This window comes from Nycticebus coucang, chromosome 12, assembly GCF_027406575.1.
Source record: "Nycticebus coucang isolate mNycCou1 chromosome 12, mNycCou1.pri, whole genome shotgun sequence".
NCBI classification, from domain to species: domain Eukaryota; kingdom Metazoa; phylum Chordata; class Mammalia; order Primates; family Lorisidae; genus Nycticebus; species Nycticebus coucang.
This window is the reverse complement of record NC_069791.1, coordinates 16627370-16651211: the sequence shown is the minus strand read 5'-3', so window position 1 is coordinate 16651211 and position 23842 is coordinate 16627370. Positions and strand designations below refer to the sequence as shown.

Here is a 23842-nt window from a genome sequence, read left to right as displayed (position 1 = left end):
TGTTCATGGCTATAGTAAGTGATTAAAAAATATTTACTTATTGGGTGGTGCCTATGGCTCAGTGGGCAGAGCTCCAGCCCCATATACCGAGGGTGGCAGGTTCGAACCTGGGCTCAGCCAAACTGCAACAAAAAAAAATAGCCAGGTGTTGTGGCAGGTGCCTGTAGTCCCAGCTACTCCGGAGGCTGAGGCAAGGGAATTGCCTAAGCCCAGGAGTAAATATATTTACATATTAAGGATAATGTCTTTTTGTTTTTTTTGAGACAGAGTCTTATTTATCGCCCTCGGTAGAGTGTCATGGCATCATAGCTCGCTGCAACCTTAAACTCTTGTAACTCTGGGGCTCAAGCGATTCTTTTGCCTCAGCCTGCCGAGTAGCCAGGTCTACAGGTGCCCGCCACAACAACCAGCTGTTTTTAGAGATGGGGGTCTCGCTCTAGCTCAGGCTGGTCTTGAACCCATGAGCTCAGGTGATCCACCTGCCTCGGCCTCCCAGAGTGCTAGGATTATAGGCGTGAGCCGCTGCACCCAGCCAAGAATAATGTCTTAAATATATTTACTGCAGAGAATTCTGTGGAGGAACTGATTTGTATAGGAGCAAAAATAAAAGAGTTCTGTATTAGACACGTTAAGTTTGAGGTGCTGCCTATAAGGTATCTTGGTTGGAGGCATTGAGTAGAGATGGACATGCTAGTCAGGTCGGGGAAGAGGCATGGACTGGAGATCTACTTTAGGGAGTCAAAGATCTGAATGTGAGTGCCTGGGGAGAGTGTAGATAAGAGAATGAGGAAGGTTCGGGACCACTATATAGGGCATGCCAGCATTTGAGGTAAGGTAAAGGAGCCACCAAAGGAACAACAACCAAAAAAAAGTGGATAAAAAAGAAAGCTAGCAATGGTACCAGTCACCTAGCTTCTAGAGTTAATTAATTAACCATCTCTGGCTTCAAAGTGTTCTTTCATAGTTTGACATTCTTTTTCTGGGATAGATGTGGCTTACAATGGAGTCATATTCATAGAACTGCATTCATGGTTTCTCCTGGATCTTTGTTGAGGGCTCCCAACTCTTCCTTCTGGGGAATTAGAACAGAGTGGTTAAGAACACAGGCTTCAGAGTCAAACTGCCTGGTTTTAAACAGTCTCTATTACCCACCTGCTTGTGACCTTGAGGATGTTACACTTCTGTGCTTCAGTTTCATCGTCTGTGGGGAAATAATAATACACTTTATAGAATGATTCTGAGGAGTTAATCATTGACTACTTAAATAAGGTAGGTAGGTCTATAGCAAGCGTTCAAAAAATGTTAGCTGTTGTTTCTACTCTTAGGGCTTGGGTCTCTGTGTCTTCTGCCAGGTAGTCTGAGTCTAGGACCTAGTCCTTCCCTACTAGAGCAGGACCGGGACCTTTCCTCTCACTCGGGGCTGTAAGCTCCAGGGACCCAGTCAGAGGACACAGGATCTTTCTGCTGTTGGCGCAAGTACTTCATCTTGGTGTTTGATAAAGCTGTTGACCAGTACAAAGTTACCTTTGGATTCACAATGCAATTTAATTCTACATAATACTTTCCTTCATATCTGTATACTGTTTTTTTTCTCTAAGGTAATAGAAACCATTTATAAAGGAAGTCTTACACACAGACCGAAACTTTCTGAACTATCAATCCCCAAGTTAGAGAATCGCAGACAAAACTTTATAAAACATCCAACTTCTTTAATGTGACAAAATCTCACTCCAAAAGTCAGAATCATGCTTAATGAGATACCAGTTATCATTATTATTCTCATTAATTAGATATGTGACAATTAGTTATGGCCCCTATGATTATTTTTATTTTACATTGTTTTGGAAGTATTGGTCTGCTTATTATAGAAGAGAAAGGAATGAGATATAAAAACTAGAAGAGTTTAAGAGAAAAATATGTGAATAACAGTATTTGAATGCACATGTAACTATTTTTTTATTTTTTTATTTTATTTTTTTTTTGTAGAGACAGAGTCTCACTTTATGGCCCTCAGTAGAGTGCCATGGCATCACACAGCTCACAGCAACCTCCAACTCCTGGGCTTAAGCGGTTCTCTTGCCTCAGCCTCCCGAGTAGCTGGGACTACAGGCGCCCGCCACAACGCCCAGCTATTTTTTGGTTGCAGTTCAGCTGGGGCCGGGTTTGAACCCGCCACCCTCAGTATGTGGGGCTGGCACCTTACCCACTGAGCCATAGGCGCCGCCCTGCACATGTAACTATTTATAAAAATAAGTGGATTTTGTCATTGAAAAAAAAACTAGAAGAGTTTAAATATTTATGATATGATAGCCTACCTGGGAAATCCAAGGACGTTAACTGAGTAATGAGATGAGATATTTTAGCAAAATGGGTACAAATTAGTGTAGAAAAGAACAATGAACAGGTCAGGTGTGGTGGCTCATACTTATATCCTAGCACTTTGGGAGGCTGAGGTGGGACGATTGCTTAGGAGTTCGAGACCGTCCTCAGCAACATAGCAAGATCCTTTCTCTTCAAGAAATAGAAAAATTGGCTCGGCGCCTGTGGCTCAAGCAGCTAAGGCACCAGCCACATACACCTGAGCTGGCGGGTTCAAATCCAGCCCAGGCCTGCCAAACAACAATGACGGCTGCAACTCCTCCCTCCCCCCCAAAAAAATAGCCAGGTGTTGTGGCAGGCACCTGTAGTCCCGGCTACTTGGGAGGCTGAGGCAAGAGAATCACTTAAGCCCAAAGTTAGAGGTTGCTATGAGCTGTGGCACTCTACCCAGGGTGACAGCTTGAGGCTCTGTCTCCAAAAAAAGAAAGAAATAGAAAAATTATGGCCGGGAGCAGTGGCTGACACCTGTAATCCCAGCATCTGGGAGGCCGAGGCAGGTGGATTGCCTGAGCTCATAAGTTTGAGACCAGCCTGAGCAAAAGCTAGACCCTGTCTCTAAAAAATAAATAAATAGCCAGGCATTGTGGCGGGCGCCTGTATTCCCAGCTACTTGGAAGGCTGAGGCAAGAGAATTGCTTCAGCCCAAGAGTTTGAGGTTGCTGTGAGCTGTAATGCTATGGCACTCTACTGAGGGCGACAAAATGAAACTCTGTCTCAAAAAGGGGGGGGGGCAGTACTGTGACTCATGCCTATAATCCTAACACTCTGGGAGGCTGAGGCAGGTGAATTGCCTGAGTTCAAGACCAACCTAAGCCAGAGTGAGACCTCGTCTCTAAAAATAGCTGGGCGTTGTGGCGGGCACCTATAATCCCAGCTACATGAGAGGCTGAGGCAAGAGAATTGCTTGAGCCCCAGATTCTGAGGTTGCTGTGAGTTATGATGCCATGCCATTCTACTGGTGGTGACAAAGTGAGAAGAAATAAAAAAATTAGCCAGATAGGTAACATGCACTTGTGTTTCCAGTTTCTCAGGAGGCTGCAGTGGGAAAAATCTCTTGAGCTCAGGAGTTCAAGGTTGCAGTGAGCTATGATTATGCCACTGCACTCTAATCCTGGCAACAGAGGGAAACCCTGTCTCCAAAACGAAACAGTGAACATCAGCCAATTAGAAAGTATAGGGAAATAGAATGTATCGTTTATAACGAACAACAAAGTGATCTAATCAAGAGTAATCCTAGCAAGTAAATGTGAGATCTAGGTGCCCAAAACTAAAATGCTACAAAAGGACGCTTGAATAAATGGAAAAACATATTCTATTTGGGCGTAGAAAGATTCACTATCATAAAGATGTCAGCCTCCATAAAAATCTATAAATCTAACACAAGTCTAATAAAAATACCAAGACTATACAACCTGAATGTAAAATTCATATGAAAATTTTTACATCAAGAATGGCCATGGGGGCAGCACCTGTGGCTCAGGGAGTAGGGCGCCGGCCCCATATGCTGAGGGTGGCAGGTTCAAGCCCCATCCCCGGCCAAACTGCAACAACAACAACAAAAATAAAATAAGAATAAAGTTAAAAAAAAAAAAAAAGAATGGCCAAGAACATTTTTAAAAAGATTAGTGTGAGGGGACTAGCTTTACTAGATTTAAAATATTAAAAGATTTAAATTTGTAAAATTCAGGGGACATTAGCACACAGGCATTTTGATCAAGAGAACAAAATAGACCAGAAATAGACCCCAGAAATTAAACATTTTTCTATATGGTAAAGATGGCATTATCTTGTCAGTAGGAAATGATGGATTATGCAGTAAGTAAGTAGTATTGAGATAATTGTGTAGCCACCTGGAACAAGAAGTGGTGTCTCTCTTTTAGTTCTTATACTAAAATAAATCCATATGAGTCAATTGTGTTTAAATAAATGTAAAAGAAGAAAACCGTAAATTTATAACGTGGAGAAAGTATTTTTCAGAACAGCATTTAAGAAATCCTGTCCACATAAAAATCCATAATTTCTGCAGAGCAAAAACACCATGAACAAAGACAAATGGCAAACTGGGGGAAAATTTACAACTCATATTGCAGACAAAGGGACTAATATGCCTAATATATACAAAATCTCTACAAATCAATATGAAAAAGAACAAGAATCCAATAGGAAAACGGGATGGTTAACAGAACAGGAAAGATAAATGAGTCTTAAAATTTTGAAAAAAATACTCTTAACTCTCAAGAAAATTGAAACTATATTTAGATATAATTTTTCACCTACAGACTGGTGAAAAATTCCAGTCTTTGATAATACACGCTTGACATGGTTGTAGGAAAATAAGCCCTCTCATACTGCCAGTAGAACTGTAATTTGTCAATACTTGTCCAAATTACAAATGCATATAATTTCTGCTCTAATACATTTGAACACATGCAAAATAAACTATATACAAAATGATCAACTATAACATTGCTTATAGTGGCAAAAGTTTAGAAACAACCCAAACACCTATCACTAGAGGACCAAATAAATCATGATACATCCATACAATGGAGTATTATACAACCAGGCTGAAGAATTCTCACAAAAATATAGGCCATAAATAAATCTCATCTGGCAGTGGCGCCTGTGGCTCAGTGGGTAGGGCGCTGGCCCCATATACCAAGGGTGGCGGGTTCAACCCCGGCCCTGGCCAAACTGCAACATAATTAAACTTCATCCTAAGAAAAGTGAAGAGCCATTAAAAAGATTTTAAGTGGGAGTATGGAATGAGATTTGCATTTTAGATTTTTCTGGCGTAGTATGGAGCATAGACTGAAAAAGTAAAACCAGAGCCATGAGACCAGTTGGTGGCCCAAATTAAGGCAATCACTAATATGACATGTTGTTTACTTGGTGATAGACTGGACTATCAGGTCCAACAGATGAGGCATTGATGCCCCTGGTTTCTGGCTTTGGCTGTGGTTGCAGGGTGATGGTTATGCATTGAGATGGGGATACAAGTACAGACATAGGTTTGGGGGGCTGGGTAAGAAGGAAAGATGATGAATTTTGTTTAGATGAGTTGGAAGTGCCAGTGGGCAAATAGTTGAAATGTTCAGTTGAGTTTTTGCATATGCAGCTCTATGATTCAAGAGAGAGATTGAAATTGGGGTAGATTTGGCAATCATCATATAGCTAATGCTGTATGATGTCATGGGGAAGATGGAGTTAGCTTGGGATATCCTGTGGCATGAGAAGAGAGAGTCCAAGCCCTGGAGCAACCCCTTAGAAAACACAGGCATAAGATAATGAACTCCTACAGGGCTAGAGGGACCTGGGAGGGGGGGGTAAAGGAGGGAAACCAAGAAAAGCATCACATCACATAAGGGAAGAATATATGTCTCTCACTTGATTTAAAATCCTTGAGGACAAGGCCGGGCACGGTGGCTCACACTCTGGGAGGCTGAGGTGGGTGGATTGCCTGAGCTCATGAGTTTGAGATCAGCCTGAACCAGAGCGAGACCTTGTCTCTAAAAAAAGACCTTCCCAGCTACTTGGGAAGCTGAGGCAAGAGAATAGCTTAAGCCCAAGAGTTTGAGCTTGCTATGAACTGTGAATTACTGACAATTTCCCCCTTGCACAGATGCTGCCGCCAGTGAGGGACGTTTAGGTCACTGACTAAATAAAATATACACCTGGGCGTTCTACTTAGGGCAACAAAGTGAGACTCGGTCTTTAAAAAAAAAAATCCTTGAGGACATAAACTGGGTTTTGTTTTTCTTTGTCCATCCCACCCCACCTTCAGTCAGCACAAAGTTGTGCATATAATAGACATGTTTGTAAAAATAAGGGCATGAATGAGATAAACCGATTATTAACTGGTTCTGGCAGTACTAAAGTTCAAACCTCCTCCATTGCTCCCCTAATTGCTCTCTCCCTATCCTTTCTCTAAATTCTCCACATTGCCACAGCTACCTCTTTAAAGCACAGATGTGGTACTACCACTTCTATCGTCAGAAACTGCCTACAGGGGAAAATTCTTTAAGCCTATCCAAATTCAATCTCAGCTGAGCTAATCTCCTGCAACACCTGGCTTCTACCCATTGAACTATAGCCACACCAGACCACTTGCTGTTACATAAACATGCTCTGTACTTACAGTGTCATGGTGTTCTTTTCCCTTGGATTCCCCAGATTAGCCCACCCCTGCCGCCTGTGATAGTAGTTCTGTCCTTCCTTCAACATTTCACTGAAATCCTGCCTAGCCCTGAAGACCTTTCTAGACCCTCACTGCGACAAACATCTCCTTTCTCTGTTTTCCATTTCACTTTGTACCTGTATTACTACTGCCCTGTACCATGTGCCAGCTTCCTAATATTTACTACTCTGTAACTGCTCTGTCTCCACGCTGTAGTGTCCCAATGTCATCATTATAACTTTAGTACTTGGCATAGTGCACTCAGTAAGCAGTTGCTGAATAAGTCAATGGGTGGATGGACTTTGAGTTCTTGGGAGTACAAGAACCTAGTTTTATTTATTTTTGTAACCACTCCAGTGCTTTGCATATAGTCAGAACACTGTGTAGTAAGTTCCTTCGAAGTTTGTTTTATTCACTTCACTGCCCTCACCACCTAGTACTTACAGAGCATGGTACCATAGTAGGTGCTCAAAAATGTTTACAATACTTGTCTTGGCACCCGTAGCTCAGTAAGTAGGGCGCTAGCCACATACACTGAGGCTGGCGGGTTTGAGCATGGCCCGGGCCAGCTAAACAACAATGACAACTACAACCAAAAAATAGCTGGGCGTTATGGCGGGCGCCTGTAGTCCCAGCTACTCAGGAGGCTGAGGCAAGATAATTGCTTTAGCCTAAGAGTTTGAGGTTGCTGTGAGCTGTAACACCATAGCACTCTACTAGGGGCGACAAAGTGAGACTCTGTCTCAAAAAAATAAATTTATGTTTCACCGTAGCACCTTTTGTCATCTGACATGCTGTGTATTTAATGAATTTGTTTTTGTTTCTTGTCTTTCCCTCCCAACAATAGAAGTTCCATGAAGCACTTAAAAAAAATCTGTTTTATTGGCTTGGCACCTGTAGCACAGTAGTTATGGTGCCAGCTATATACCAAGGGTGGCCGGTTCGAACCCAGCCTGGGCCAGCTAAACAATACTGACAATTGCAACAAAAAATAGCCGGGCATTGTAGCAGCGCCTGTAGTCCCAGCTGGGAGGTTGGGACTGTAGTCCCAACTTGGGAGGCTGAGGCAAGAGAATGGCTTTAGCCCAAGAGTTTGAGGTTGCTGTGAGCTGTGACATTCCAGCACTCTACCCAGGGCGACATAGTGAAATTAAAAAAAACAATCTATTTTATTCACTAGTGTCTCTCTGATACTTAGAACATTGCCTAGTATTAGGTACCCAATAGATATTTGTGGGGTTTTTTGTTTGTTTGTTTGTTTTTGAGACAGAGCCTCAAGCTGTCACCCTGGGTAGAGTGCCGTGGCATTACAGCTCACAGCAACCTCCAACTCCTGGGCTCAAGTGATTCTCCTGTCTCCGCCTCCCAAGTAGCTGGGACTACAGGCACCTGCCACAATGCCCAGCTATTTTTTGGTTGCAGCCGTCATTGTTGTTTGGCGGACCTGGGCTCGATTTGAACCTGCCAGCTCAGGTGTATGTGGCTGGCGCCTGAGCCGCTTGAGCCACAGGCGCTGAGCCTAGATATTTGTTGAATGAATGAATGAGGACATGATACACGTTTGAGGAAGTGTACAGGAATGGTCTCCCGGTAGAATTCCTAAAATATAGTTGCCTGCAGAGTCATTTGCAAGGACATATCTCTACACTGCAGAGCTGAGGACCCTGCTGAGGGTGGGTGGTCAAGAAAGAAGGAGGTGGTGGTAGGCTGGGGGAGAGAAGACTCTGGCCACCACAAATCACCTGCAGGATCTCGATGTCCAAAGGATGGATCAGGAACACCTTGTTTGCTTTGGCTCCCTTTGCTGCACTTGCTGTCGTGTCCAGCTTTCAGCAGTTGCCTTCCTTTGATTCTGCATCCCTGTCTACCCAGGCCTGCTGAGGCCTTTAAACAAGCACTTTGCTGCCTCCTTGTGGCTTCTGCAGTAAAGGCTCCTGCAATAAAGCCTCCTGCCTAACTTCAGAAAAATCAGGCAACAGGAGGCTGTACAGTAACTCTTAGAACAGGGGTTTTGGGAGAGGAAACCTGAATCTTCTTTACCCCATTGTCAAGACCCCCTGAATTACTGACAATTTCCCCCTTGCACAGATGCTGCCGCCAGTGAGAGACATTTAGGCCACTGACTAAATAAAATCTACAGCCTCCACTTCCTCTGCTTCCTCCCAACTGTAAGCCAATAAATTTGAGAGGTATGAAGCCTCTAGCCAGGTTGGGGCCTTCCATATGTCAGAGAGGAATGTGGCTGGGTGTGATATGGGAGGGAGTGGCTAGGAGCTGTGGAGAAGACAGCCCATACCCTGTGGGAAGCTGCTCAGCTGAGCACTGTCTAACCTAATAGCCTCCAATGGGAGAATGTTCTAGAAGACTACTGAGTTATCTTGTGGACCTATAAGGCAGGAAAACAGTTGGGCCTCAGGAACCATCTGACTGGCAAAGTTTCTGATGAGCAGACTGCTTTATTTCTTACTTTACTATGTAACTTTTTTCTTTTCTGGCTGCTTTCAAGAAACTCTTACCATCAGTTTCAGCAGTTGGACTATGATAAGCTTAAGTGTGTTTTTCTTTGCATTTATCCTGCTTAGGTTCTCTGAGCTTCTTGGATTTGTGGTTTGTTGTCTGTCATTAATTTGGGAACTTCTCAGTGACTGTCTCTTCACATATCTCTTCAAATATTTATTCTCCCTTCTGGGACTTCATTCACATGTGTGATAGACCATTTGATATTGTCGCAGACACCTTGGGTGGTTTGTTTTGGGGCTGCTTGTTTGTTTTTACTCTCTTTGTATATAAGCTATTTTACACACAATAACAAATGTTATTGGTATATACTGAGTATTACAACTTTTTTTTTTTTTGAGACAGAGTCTCACTGTGTTGCCCTTGATAGAGTGCTGTGGCGCCACAGCTCATAGCAACCTCCAACTCTTGGGCTTAAGTGATTCTCTTGCCTCAGCCTCCCAAGTAGCTGGGATTACAGGTGCCTGCCACAACGCCCAGCTATTTTTTGTTGCAGTCATCATTGCTGTTTAACTGGCCAGGTTCGAACCCGCCACCCTTGGTGTATGTGGCTGGCGCCGTAACCACTGTGCTATGGGTGCCGAGCCTGAGTATTATAATTTTAATAATTTTTCCTTTCTTAAAATGAGTATATATTTTATTAGCACCCTGGTGTACATACACAGTAGAAGCTCTATAAGTTGACCACACAATGGACTGTAACAAATTGGTAAACATATAAGCCAGGTGCAGTGGCTTATCCCTGTAATCCTGGCACTCTGGGAGGCCAAGTGGGTAGATTGCTTGAGTTCAAGAGATTGAGTCCAGCCTGAGCAAGAGTGATACCCTGTCTCTACTAAAAATAGAAAAACTGAGGCAAGAAGATCACTTGAGCCCAAGAGTGGATGGTTGCTGTGAGCTATGATGATGCCATGGTGCTCTACCCAGGGCAACAGCATGAGACCTGTCTCAAAACAAACAAATAAATTTTTCAGCGTACAGAGATGGTCAAGGGGAAATGAGGCCTACTATACTGATATGCACATATGGTGTATGTCCAGTCTGTGAAAATTAGGCCAACTTAAGGAGGTGGTAAGTATAGGGAGGTGGTCAACTATGGAAGTTACCTTAGTGTGTGTGTGTGTATAAATATTGATAAAATAATATTGTGAGTTTTATTCACTTTTTTTTTTTTTTTTTTGTAGAGACAGAGTCTCACTATACTGCCCTCGGGTAGAGTGCCGTGGCGTCACACAGCTCACAGCAACCTCTAACTCTTGGGCTTACGCGATTCTCTTGCCTCAGCCTCCCAAGCAGCTGGGATTACAGGCGCCCGCCACAACGCCCGGCTATTTTTTGTTGCAGTTTGGCCGGGCTGGGTTTGAACCCACCACCCTCGGCATATGAGGCCAGCGCCCTACTCACTGAGCCACAGGCGCCTCCCATATTGTGAGTTTTATTCACTTTTCAATTTAATATCCAAAATAGCCTCATTACATTTATAAAACTTGTTGGATTTCATCTATATGCATGCTGATTGCTGAGAAGTTGCAGCCAGCACACTTTAAATAACTTCCTCATAGCCAGTTAATTTCTATAACAAGTTATAAAAATCATTTCATTAACTTTCTCAGCCTGATAGTATTCTACATTTATTTTATTTATTTATTTATTTATTTGCAGTTTCTGGCCAGGGCTATGTTTGAACCCGCCACCTCTGGCATACGAGGCCAGCATCCTACTCCTTTGAGCCACAGATGCTGCCCCGGTATTCTACATTTAAAGAATTTTTTAAATCCGTTCAGATTGTTTAAAGCAATACATTTAAGTTATAAACATCTTAATATGTTGGATATGATTGAGGTCAGTCCTCTAGAAAAGAAAGAGCCTGTACCCTTAAAGGCTAGAAAGGACCCCATACCCACCACAGCTATCCCCTGCATGCAGCTTGCATTAAGAATGCCTCCCACCTACCTTCCCTAGGAAAAAGGCTTTTATTCAGCTTCAAAATGGCCCTGTTCCCTGACTGACTTGGTCTTTCTCTTTTTATCTCCGGTCAAAAAGTTCCAACCCATGGGTACCTTTCTAATTGGTCAGTTTGAATCAAGCAGGAGAAACTGTTCCAGCCTCGCCCCCCCGGCCCCGAACTTCAGGATTTCACAAAAAGCAGAAATTTCCAGGTCCCAGGAACCCTACCAGGCTTTGTTGTGTAGTCTTCTTTTTGTTTGTTTTTGTTTTTTTGAGAAAGAGTCTCACTTTGCTGCCGTTGGTAAAGTGCCATGGTGTCATAGCTCACAGGAACCTCAAACTCTAGAGCACAAGTGATCCTCTGGCCTCAACCTCCCAAGTAGCCGAGACTACAGGCACCCACCATAGTACCTGGCTATTTTTAGGTGGGATCTGGCTCTTGCTCAGGCAGTCCACACACACACACACACGTGGCCTCCCAGAGTGGTAGAATCACAAGCGTGAGCCACCACACTTGGCAATTTTTTTTCTTTTTTTTTGAGACAGAGTCTCACTATATCACCTTTGGTAGAGTACCGTGGTGTCACAGCTTACAACAACCTCAAACTCTTGGGCTTAAGTGATTCTCTTGCCTCAGCCTCCCAAGTAGCTGGGACTATAGGCAACCACCACAATGCCCAGCCCGGCTATTTTTTGGTTGTAGTTGTCGTTGTTTGGCAGGCCCAGGCTGGATTGGAACCCACTAGCTCCAGTGTATATGCCTGGCACTCTAGCCACTGAGCTACAGGTGCCAAGCCAACACACCTGGCAATTCTTGTGCAGTCTTAGTCTGTGGCTCAGAAATCACCCTGACATTATCCACAGAGTCAGCTGTTTACTTCCTATATCATGTTCATTTTTCCAAAGTCTTAATATTAAAGTGGAAGCAAAGTTGGGTGCCATTCCCGAGAAGCAAATTGCGGGGTGTGGGTTCTCTGAGCACAGGGTCACTTCCTGTTTGCCCTACCTAGTCCCTAGCCCAAGTGTGCCTGGGTGAGTAGAGACTGAGTGGGGATGACACAAGTAGCTGTGTGCCAGGAAGAGTAAGGGCAGGCAGGTGCTCACAAGCAGAAGGGACTAACCAAATTAGTGTCTTAACTGAATCAACAGACGACTGCCAGAGATGGCCTCCTTAACCCACACCATCTAGATTAGGAAACTCCACATCTACATTTATTTTACCTCTTTCCTTGCTTTCAGAGACACACATTTGCCTCCCACCCATGAAAGTTGGCTCTGACTTTTGCTATCTCCTTTGTTCTTACTGTCTGAGCTTTCATTCACATCACTCTCATGTCAGTTACTTATCTGTCTGTATCTTTGATTGAATGAAAAGTTACTGATACCTTCTATGTGCCAGGCACTATGGCCATCTTGGCACGCTGGCTTCCAAAGGACGGAAACAATCCTAGGGTGGGGGGAGGGGTGTTCTAAAAATGAGTTGAGGAGGTGTGGGTTTCAACAATGAGACAGAAAATTTAAAAATAAACCGACCTCTTTATTAACAATGTACAGTTGGGGATTGAAGGAGGAAAGTAGTATTTCTCAAAATTTTAGGCTACTTAGCGACACCCATAGTATTTGTTTAAAAGGACCAGCTGGGAACCTGCATTTGCAACAAGTTCCAAAGTGATTTTTGGTCACCTTGAAGTTTTGAGAATCACTAGCTAAAGGATGGAGCAGGGAATGGGGCTGTCTTGATCTTCTGGCATTTTAGAGTTCCAGGGAGTGACTCGCTTGACTTTTTATGGACAAGCTCAGTTGACTCATCATGGGTTCCTGTCATTCCTTCCTTTGGTTCACTGAAGCACTGGAAGAGTCAATATAGTTACATATGGGGGAGGAACTGAGACTGGGAATATGGTGCCCATCCAGCCTACCCAAGAGCATACAAGTCCAGAGCTGGGCCCATATCAGTCTGCTCAACACAACATTTCTGCCAAATTCCAGGGGCTCTGCTTCTCTTCTTATAATTTGCCTCTTGTCTTACTTCACAGAATGTTTCCTCTTCCTCCCTTCATTCTTCTTTGTTCATTCCTCCCTGTCATGTTTCCTCTTCCCCACTTCCATTAATCTCTTTCCCAGATACCAGAGTATGAGCCCTCCTGTCTGGCATGTTGGGCATCTGTGTGAGTCTGTGCTCACGTGCATCTTGATCCTTATGTGTGTACCAGCATGTACTTCAGCTGTGTGAAAATAGAGCCTGAGCAGGGGGAGGGCAGGACACTTAGAGTTGAGGCTAAGATTCTCCTCCTACTGCAGAAAGCATTTGGTGTCTGCAGACGCAGCTATCTTACCTGTCAGGCAGAGAGCCCAAGGGAAACGCTTCTAAGACTAAGCAAAAAAGGTCTTGAAAAAGGAGGTCTGCTGAGTTTTGAGGTAGATGGTCTCTCTCATGTCTCTAACCACAGAAGGAAGATGTCTAGCCCTTCCCCACATCCTAGTGGGCCTAGAAATAAGATGGGCTACCAATGCCAGGCAGACCAGGAAAATGGGGCAGTCAGTGTGAAGTCAGTTCTCGTTATGAAACTACATGGTGCTGGGAACTGGACAGAAAAGAATGGCAGAACTACAAAGAGGTGAGTGACCTGAAGCCACCCACTTGCATGGTGGGCCAGGAGCAGGTGGCCAAAGAGAAGATGCCCTTCTGGGAGTGAAAGAAGAGTGTGTCTGCAGGAAAGCACATGTACAGAGTGCTACAAAGAGAGCAGCACGACCACTACCCCTGAGGCAAGAGCAGCCTGGGCAGTGACACAGAACTTTTGTTCTATGAAGACTGGCAGATCCTCATGCCACAATAATGGATCCCAAGACAATGAAGGGAGCCCCCACACTGAGACATTGAGGAGCAGCCTGACACACAAGTGGGTGGTGTCAGCCTGGGATATGATGAAGACAACAGAGGCAGCAGGCTTTGCCTCTGCACCTGGTGGTGAGATAAACTGAATAAAGTTGTGCAGAGCTGGAAGGGAGGGGAATTGTATTCACCTGAATTCTTAGAAAGGGGAAGCTGTCTTTGCTGAGAACAATATTTTGATAAGTACTTAAGCCTGAAGCTGAGATCCCAGTGGAGGCCTGGGTGTGGGAGGAATAGCTCTGTGTAAGACATGAAGGAACTTTAGAATTTTGCATGTTATACTAAAGAGAGGGGAGACGATGAAGGGAAGAAAGGAGGCTTTGATGCTGTTCCGTGTGAATCCCTTTCCCTATTATCATCTTACATTTTCAAAAACTAATGTTATGAAATTGTTGGTGTCAAGTGGAGTGTATATCTGTGGTATTTATGTGCACATTATCTATGTGGAGGTGTGCAAAGGTGCTGGCCTCAGATTCAAACAGATGCTGGGGAGAGCCTGGACGCTGGCAGGGATACAGAGCAGAGATGCAGGAGCTCAGAAGAGACCCCACTCGGGGGTTACCCTGTGCAAGTTCAACCAGATCTCAGTGGGTGAGGCCCCAGCTGACTTCTGGGTTACTGATTTCTCCCACAGTGTTACTTTGGTTATCCTTAATTCTGTTCACTATATCCAAATCAACTAGCAATGAAAACCACACACATGCACATGCACACGTGCGCACCCCTCAGAAACTCTCCAGGAACTGAACACCAGGTTTCTATCCTAGGTAGGCTAGAATGCTGATGTCCCAGTTGGGACTTTAGGCCTACTTCAGAATGGAGGCAGCCTGCGGCTGGCCTTTTTTGATGCTGCTGTGCAGCACTGTCTCTGAGTCCCCATGTGGAGGACAGGGCAACGCCAGCATTTTACGGCTCTTGGCTCTGGTTAGGTCTAGGCTGGCAGGCATATCAGTGTCCCCTCCATGTTGGAGATCTTTTATTGGACCAGGGCCACAAGAGGCAGATGGGATTGGTAATATACAGAAGTTCCTTCAGAGAGGCTTGAGACTTCAGTAGTGACATCTTCAAGCTAAGAGAGGCAAAGGAGAGCTAAGTCTTCTCACCAGGAAAGCCTTTTGCTGGCCTATTGAGTCCTGCCTCCCTGCCCTCAGCTGCTCTTTCTAGGGACAGTTCTTAAAGGTGGTAAGGAAAGGAAAAAATTGACAAAGCCTTTGTCTTGGGTTTATCATGCAATTCATGATCTCCCATCTCCCATTCCTACACCTGGCTCTCCTGAGGTGAAGAGGATGAGATGTGGCTAGGATGAGATGTGGCTCTTGAGCAATTCATATATAGCCCAGGAAACAAGTGTGAAGGAAAAACTCCTGTAGTGGCTTGGCACCCGTAGCTCAGCGGTTAGGGCACGGGCCACATATACCAGAGCTGGTAGGTTCAAACTCGGCCCAGAGCCTGCCAAACAACAGTGACAACTACAACAACAACAACATAAATAGCTGGGTGTTATGGCGGGCACCTGTAGTCCCAGCTACTTGGGAGGCTGAGGCAAGGGAATTGCTTAAGCCCAAGAGTTAAAAGTTGCTGTGAGCTGTGATGCCACAGCACTCTACCAAAGTGACAGTTTGAGACTCTGTCTCAAAAAAAAAAAAAAAAAAAGAAGAAAAGGAAAACTCCTGTAGCGATCTTCCGAGACACTCTGGAAAGTCCTTTGAGAGAATTAACATGATGTTGGGGGCCCAGGCAGTGGCTCATGCCTATAATGCAAGCATTCTGGGAGGCTGAGGTGGGAGGATCACTTGAGACTAGGAATTCAAGACTAGTCTGGGCAGCATAGAGACACCCCATCCCCTACAAAAAAATAAAATTAGCTAAGCATAGTGGCATGTGCATGTAGTCCCAGATACTCGGGAGGCTGAGGCAGGAGGATCACTTGAGCCCAGGAGTTCAAGGTTGTAGTGAGCTGTGATCATGTCCCTATGTTCCAGCCTGGGCAACAGAGTGAGACCCTGTGTCTAAAAAAAAATTAAAAGATAAAGTGGCATTGGCATGGGGATCCAAGCTCCCAACTAAAAAGTGGATGAATCAGGTTAGCATTTCTCTCTCTTGTGTGGTACAATAAACGAGATCGTTATTAATATTTAGAAAGAGATTTCCAGGGTTGTTGGACAGGGACAGTGTGTATTCTGGCCCCTGCCCTTGGTGGGCGGGTCTTCCTGAATTCAGATTAACTATCCAGCCTTGCACCTTACCAGGCATTGAGGTACATCACATTTTTGTGGTAGGAGGAATGCGTATCCAGTGCCAATAGCTGAGGAATATTTGGGTGTCCCCCTAGTTGGTCCCAGGGTATGTTGGCAGGGGTCTTTTTTTCTATTGGGTGACTGGAGGAGACCACATCCATCTTCCAGATGGCCTCCATCTGTTTCTGCTGTTGGCTGGGAGTGAGAGCAGAGAATGCAAAAAGAGAGAGGGAGAGAGAGAGATTAAGAAGTAACAAGCTCTCCAAAGCCACAAGGCCTGACTCTGGGCCTTGCTTTTTTCCCTTCTCAAATGGAGTTTGTCACTGCCCTACATGTTTGTCACATGCCCTCCCCTCAGTCTTGACTCTAAATCTCACTTCTCTGGGGCTTTTCTGTTTGAGGAGTTGCTGGAAGAGGCACCCAGAATAGCCCCTATAATTCCAGGCACATACCCTAGGCCTAAAGCCCTGAACCAGCAGCACTAGGGTGGCTGTGGCTGTATGTTTTGGCTGCCCAGAGGCTTGCGGTGTCTCTTTTTGAGCCTGGGGGTCACACAGTAGGAGGGATCGGGCTTGTTTATATGGGCAGACCAATGGCAGATGGGGATCAACGTTCAGGGTAGAAGTGGTTATGAATGTTCACTGTGGGTCCTCAGAGTCTTTCAGTTGTATAGTTTGGAACATAGTTGGTCAGGCTAGCCCACGCATCGCCACACATGCACCCGACTCTGGGTCAGTGAGCCAGAGCTGGGTAGCGCAGCTGAGAAGACAGACATCTTGCAACTTGTGGGGTAATGTTCACCTGTCTGTGCCCTGCCCGTGCTGTCTGCCTTCCCAGACTGGTCACTCCTCCTCCCTGCCTCCCCACCCATTTAGCTGGCTTAGCTTCCCCCACACCTACCAACCCATCTGCTGGGGCACACGTTCCTGGTGCTTGGATGGAAAGGGCTGCTTGATGGTGCTGCCACTGTGGGGAATGTGCTGGAGTAAAGCTGGGGGCAACTTGCACTTCCTTGGCTTTGGAGAGGTGACCACAGGGATGTTCGGGGGAATATTCTCCTCCAGTTGGAGCTAGCAGAACCAGCAGAAAGGTATCAGGTAGAAGGAAGTTATCCCCTCTCTGGGATGGGAGGAGGCACTGCTTGCTGGCTCACAGCTGAGCAGAGAGGGTAAGCCCCGGGGAATCCCTCCATGTGCTCCATTTAGAAACCTTTGGGACACTGGAGTATCAGATCTTTCCTAGAGATTCCTTGAATTTATATTTTCTGTGTTAGTTCCTTTTTCTCCTTTGTTGTGAAGAGTCTGGACAATGGGCAAAATAGCAAGGAAGAAAACTAAGAGAAGCCAAAGCATCTGGAATTCATGAGAGCACTTGTAAGATTCTGGGCCCAGGGTCAGGTTGTGCCTGGAGTGTTCTGCGTATCTTTGCACCCAGACCCAGCCCTATCACTGAGCAAGGGGCTGAGGGAACCCACACAACCACTCAAAGATTTGCATATAGTTCCCTTCCTTTTGAACCCCAAAACAAACTTAGCAAGTCAAGACACCTACAGGAGATTATCAGGACTGATAATCCTGATAATCAGGACTAATAATATATATGTATTATACTACATATAAGGTAATATGAAACTGAGTTGGAATAAACCTCCATGCGAAGGCCAACTCACTGATGCCCAAACCTGCACTAAATGCCTCATTACACTGGCTCCCCAAAATCAGGCCACTGCTGCTCAGGACTCAGGGGGGATAGCTCCTGACCCAGCCCTTGGGCACATCCCAGCAGGTTCTGACCCACTGCTGTAGGACCATCCAGTCCCTAGGGATCACGTCAGCACTTGCTGCTTCTGTGCTTCTAATAGCTAAGAAAAAGTGGAGGAAACTAAAACTAGCCTTTTTTCTCCTAGCCTTTCTGAGCCTCAGATCCAGAACTGAGGGCTGCTCATGCCAAAGCAATGAAAGGGTCTAGCAAGGAAAGGTCTGGTACTCATAGTGCAGAGAGCTATTCCCAACATATGAAAGACTAATATAAATGTAAACCCAATACTCTGGGTTTACACAATTATTAATATTCCCAAAAGATATGAATTCTTTTTTTTTTTTCTTTTCTTTGAGATAGAGTCTTACTATGTTGCCCTCAGTAGAGTGCTATGGCATCACAGCTCACGACAACCTCAAACTCTTGGGCTTAAGAAATTCTCTTGCAAAAAAAAAAAAAAAAAGAAATTCTCTTGCATCAACCTCTTACAGGCGCCTGCCACAATGCTCACCTACTTTTTTGTTATTGTGGTCATTGTTGTTTTAGCAGGCCCTGGCCAGGTTCAAACCCACCAGCCTTGGTGCATTGGCTGGTGTCCTAACCACTGAGCTAAGGTGCCGAGCCAGGATATGAATTCTTTTTTTAAAAATTAAATTAAATTAAATTAGTTAATTATTCTTATCATTATTATTTTTTTTGCAGTTTTTGGCCCGGGCTGGGTTTGAACCCGCCACCTCCAGCATACGGGGCTGGCGCCCTACTCCGTTGAGCCACAGGCACTGCCCTAATTAATTTTTTTTTTTTTTTTTTAGATAGAATTTCACTTTATCACCCTCGGTAGAGTACTGTGGCATCATAGCTCACAGTAACCTCAAACTCTTGGGCTCAAGAGATTCAGGGTGGTGCCTGTGGCTCAAAGGAGTAGGGCACCAGCCCCATATGCCGGAGGTGGCGGGTTCAAACCCAGCCCCAGCCAAAAAAAAAACCAAAAAAAAACACAGAGATTAACTTGCCTCAGCCTCCCAAGTAGCTGGGACTACAGGTGCCCAAAAATAGCCATAAGGCCCAGCTATTTTTTTGGTTGTAGTTGTCTTTGTTGTTTGGCAGGCCTGGGCTGGGTTTGAACCCGCCAGCTCCGGTGTATGTGGCTGGTGCCCTAGCTGCTGAGCTACAGGCACTGAGCCAGGATATGAATTCTTATATGTTGGGTGAGTGAGTTCCTGTGTGTCTTTTTGTTTAGACAATCTGGAAAACGGGCAAAACAGCAATAAAAAATTAAAAGATATCAGAAAAGTTATATGTATAGATATAAAATAGTTAAAAGAGGAGGAGATGGGAGTCTCTGATTCCATTATACCCAAATTTTAGCAGATATGTTTTGGCCTTATGTTTTGATTTTTTAAAACTTCCTGTACTATTTTAGATCCATTTTAAGTGTCAGAAATTTCAAGGATTCCCATATGATAGGAAGTTTATTCTTTCTATGTATGTGCATATCTAAATATGTGCGTGTGTATATATATATATGTATATATTTACTTTTTAAAATAAATAGAGTCAGGCTAGGCACAGTGGATCATGCCTGTAATCCTAGCACTCTGGGAGGCTGAGGCAGGTGGATTGCCTGAGCTCACAGGTTCGAGACCAAACTGAGCCAGAGCGAGACCTCATCTATAAAAATGATCCCAGAGACCAGAATGTTGTGGTGGGCACCTGTAGTCCCAGCTACTTGGGAGGCTGAGGCAAGAGAATCGCTTGAGCCTAAGAGTTTGAGGTTGTGGTGATCTATGATGCCTTGGCACTCTACCAAGGGCAACAACAACAACAACAACAAAATAGAGTCAACGTTTTGCTATATTGCCCAGGTTGATCTTGAACTCCTGTTCTCAAGCAGTCCTCCTGACTTGACCTCCCAGAGTTCTGGGATTATAGGCCTGAGCCAATGTTCTGCCCATACTCTTTATTTTTAGTAATTCAGTATATAGATAAATATTGATATATACATAAATCCATTTTCCCCTAGGAGTTTATGGCCTATAGATTAGTAATCACTTAACTAGACCAAAAGAAAATAAAGTTTGGGTCTCAGAGACATTATTTAGGAGTTTAAAGAGGTTTTCTGGATATGGGAAAATGGGAGAGGAGAGGAAAAGATAAAGAGAAAATAAGCATTACTATGGATTTTAAGTTGAACCCCTTTTAGTGATTTGAGTAACCCAGTTAAAGGTTGGGGTTACTTTTTAATTGTTTTTGGTTGCTGAGCCTTATATTCCTGAATAGGATACAATGGCAAACTAGGTCACATAGCATCTTGGGATTTATTTGGTATATGAATGCTCAAACCACGTCTTTACATTTTGCATGATTACCTTATTGAATTTGGCCAAACAATAAGGTTTCTTCTAGTGTCAGTTTCAGGGGAAAATATGAGTTCTCAGCAAGGACATAGAAAAGATGAGCATAGGTCCTAGGTATAGAGAATAAGACAGAGAGATTTTCCAAGTCTGTTGGCCTAGCCCTCAACCAATGGTTCTTTTTTTTTTTTTTTTTTGTAGAGACAGAGTCTCACTGTACTGCCCTCAGGTAGAGTGCCGTGGCGTCACACGGCTCACAGCAACCTCCAACTCTTGGGCTTACGCGATTCTCTTGCCTCAGCCTCCCGAGCAGCTGGAACTACAGGCGCCCGCCACAACGCCCGGCTATTTTTTTGTTGCAGTTTGGCCGGGGCCGGGTTTGAACCCGCCACCCTCGGCATATGGGGCCGGCGCCCTACTCACTGAGCCACAGGCGCCGCCCGACCAATGATTCTTTATTCATGCACCACAGTCCTTTGAGAGGCAATGGATTTCTCACACAAAGGGCCCAAGAATGCAAATAACGTACCAAAAATTGTACATGAAATAAATAAAAAGTAAAACCACTATTGTGTAGGAATCCTTGAAACTTTTTTTTTTTTTTGTAGAGACAGAGTCTCACTTTATGGCCCTCGGTAGAGTGCCGTGGCCTCACACAGCTCACAGCAGCCTCCAACTCCTGGGCTTAAGCGATTCTCTTGCCTCAGCCTCCCAAGCAGCTGAGACTACAGGCGCCCGCCACAACGCCCAGCTATTTTTTTTTTTTTTTGGTTTGCAGTTCAGCCGGGGCCGGGTTTGAACCTGCCACCCTCAGTATATGGGGCCGGCGCCTTACCGACTGAGCCACAGGTGCCGCCCGGAATCCTTGAAACTTTTTTTTTTTTTTTTTTTTTGCAGTTTTTGGCCAGGGCTGGGCTTGAACCCACCACCTCCGGCATATGGGACCAGCGCCTTACTCCTCTGAGCTACAGGCGCCACCCGGAATCCTTGAAACTTTTAACATTAACAGTAGTTCCTAATGTCAGGCATGGTGGCTCACTCCTGTAATCTCAGCACTTGGGAGGCCAAGGCAGGTGGATTGCCCTGAGTTCAAAGGTTGGAGACCAGCCTAAGCAAGAGCAAGACCCCGTCTCAAAAAAAATAGCCAGGCGGGCGGCGCCTGTGGCTCAGTCGGTAAGGCACCGGCCCCATATACCGAGGGTGGCGGGTTCAAACCCGGCCCCCGCTGAACTGCAAACCAAAAAAAAAAAAAAATAGCTGGGCATTGTGCCAGGCATCTGTAGTCCCAGCTACTCGGGAGGCTGAGGCAAGAGAATCACTTCAGCCCAGGAGTTGGAGGTTACTGTGAGCTGTGTGATGCCATGGCACTCTACCGAGGGCGATAAAGTAAGACTCTGTCTCTACAAAAAAAAAAAAAAATAGCCAGGCATTTTTAGTAGTGGGACCTCCCTGTAGTCCCAGTTACTTGGGAGGCTGAGGCAAGAGGACTGCTTGAGCCCAAGAGTTTGAGGTTGCTATGAGGCCATAGCACTATACCTAGGGTAACAGAGTGAGACTCTGTCTCAAAAAAAAAAAAAAAATTAAAAAGTTCCTAAAACTACAGGGATTTTTTTGAAGGCATAAACTGATGATAATGAAGTAATAGAGTAACATTTTTCCTTAAACAACTAGCATGCCAAACAAAAATACATAAACCAATGACTTTCACCCATTTGGACAATAGGCAATGGAAGTCAGTGATCCCTGAGAGAAAGGAAAAAAAATGAGAATGTGTCCAGGCCATAGTGTAGGGTGGAGAACCCAAACAGAGCCCTTGCTGAGTCAAAAAGACTCAGTTTCAGGAAGCCAAGGTGACTAGAATTTGAAAAGCAGAGTAACAAAAAGGAGGAAATTATACCATGAGAAAGATCCAAACATCTGCTGAAGGGTCCCTTCTAGTCTTTGTAGGCGTGGAAGGAAACTACTAAGTTGGAGGAAGAACTACTGGGCAAGAACAGGCAGAATGCTTCTGAGAGGTCATATATCGGGAGGAAGAGGTTTTTGGTTTTTTCTGCTTTTTTTTTTTGAGACAGAGTCTCAAGCTATAACCCTCAAGCTGTAAGGTAGAGTGCCATGGTGTCACAGCTCACAGCAACCTCAAACTCCCGGGCTTAAGCGATTCTCTTGCCTTAGCATCCCAAGTAGCTGGGACTACAGGCACCTGCCACAATGCCTGGCTATTTTTGTTATTGTTGCAGTTGTCTTTGTTGTTTTAGCTGGCCCAGGCTGGGTTCTAGCCTTGGTGTATGTGGCCTGTGCCCTACTCACTAAGCTACAGGCACCGCCCTGTGGGGAAGAGTTTTGTTTACTTTTTTTTCTTAATTTATATTTTGGAGACAGTGTCTCTCATTCTGTTGCCCAGGCCATATAGAGTGCAATGGCATCACTCTAGCTCACAGCAACCTCAAACTCCTGACCTCAAGCCATCTTCTTGTCTTAGTCTCCCAAGTGGCAGGGACTACAGGTGCTAGCCATCATGTCCAGCTAATTTTTCTATTTTTTTATTAAAGACAGGATCTCGCTCTTGCTCAGGCTGGTCTTGAACTCCTGACCTCAAGGGATCCTCCCATCTTGGCCTCCCAGAGTGCCAGGATTCCAGTCATGAGCCACTGTGCCCAGCCAGTATTCACAATTTAAAAATATTGAAAAAGAAAACTGTCCAGTTAGAATTCTATATCCAGCAAAAAATTCTTTTAAAACTATAAGCTAAATAAAGACTTTTTCAGACATACCAAAGCTGAGAGAATTCATCCCCAGCAGATGAGCACTATCAGAAATGCTAAAGGAAGTCCTTCAGACAGAAAGAAAATGATACCAGATATAAACCTGGATCTATACAAAAGAATAAAGACAACTGGATATGTGAGTAAATATAAAAGATTATTTATTGTTTAAGGAAAAAGTAATAACAAGTATAATCATCTTTTGTTACCTGTGGGAGTTTGGTTCTAGGATCTCTTACAGATCCCAAAGTTTGAGGATGCTTACTCTCCTTATGTAAGTATAGTATTTGCTTATTATCTTCCCACATCCTCCCTTATATTTTAAATCATTTCTAGATTATTTATAACATCTAATATAATAAAAATGTGATGTAAAAAGTTGTTAGGCTGTATCATTTAGGGAATAATGATAAGAAAAAAAGTCTGTACATGTCCAGTACAGATGCTACTGATCCATGTTTTTTCCAAATATTTTTCACTGTGAGGTTGGTTGAATCCATGGATGGAGAACCCAGGAATATGGAGGGCCAACTATATTAGGTGATTTACATATTACAACATGTATAGAGGCAAACTGTATGACAATTATAGGACAAAGGCCAGTCAGGATTAAATGGATGCATACTATTGTAAGGTTCTTATACGTGAAATAATGTTTTTGAAAGTAGATTGTGATATATTAAAAATTTATACTGTAAACCCTAGAGCAACCATGAAAAATAACAAAACAGGTATAGCAAATATGCCAAGAGTGGAGATAAAATGAAATTTCTTTTAAAAACTCAGTTAAGCCAAAAGAAGGCAGAAAAAGAGGG

The 23842-nt window shown here is 44.3% G+C and overlaps 1 protein-coding gene across 1 annotated transcript in view; it reads right to left on the bottom strand.

The window, feature by feature from the left end:
- The window catches only part of FAM186B (family with sequence similarity 186 member B), a 44520-nt gene that overhangs the window by 5062 nt on the left and 15616 nt on the right, over positions 1–23842 (bottom strand). Inside the window, exons 6-7 of the mRNA XM_053556571.1 lie at positions 17054–17223; positions 16163–16348 (exon numbers count right to left, since the gene is read on the bottom strand). Of these exons, the coding sequence (XP_053412546.1) occupies positions 16163–16348; positions 17054–17223 (356 nt within the window). The remainder of the gene's footprint in view (positions 1–16162; positions 16349–17053; positions 17224–23842) is intronic.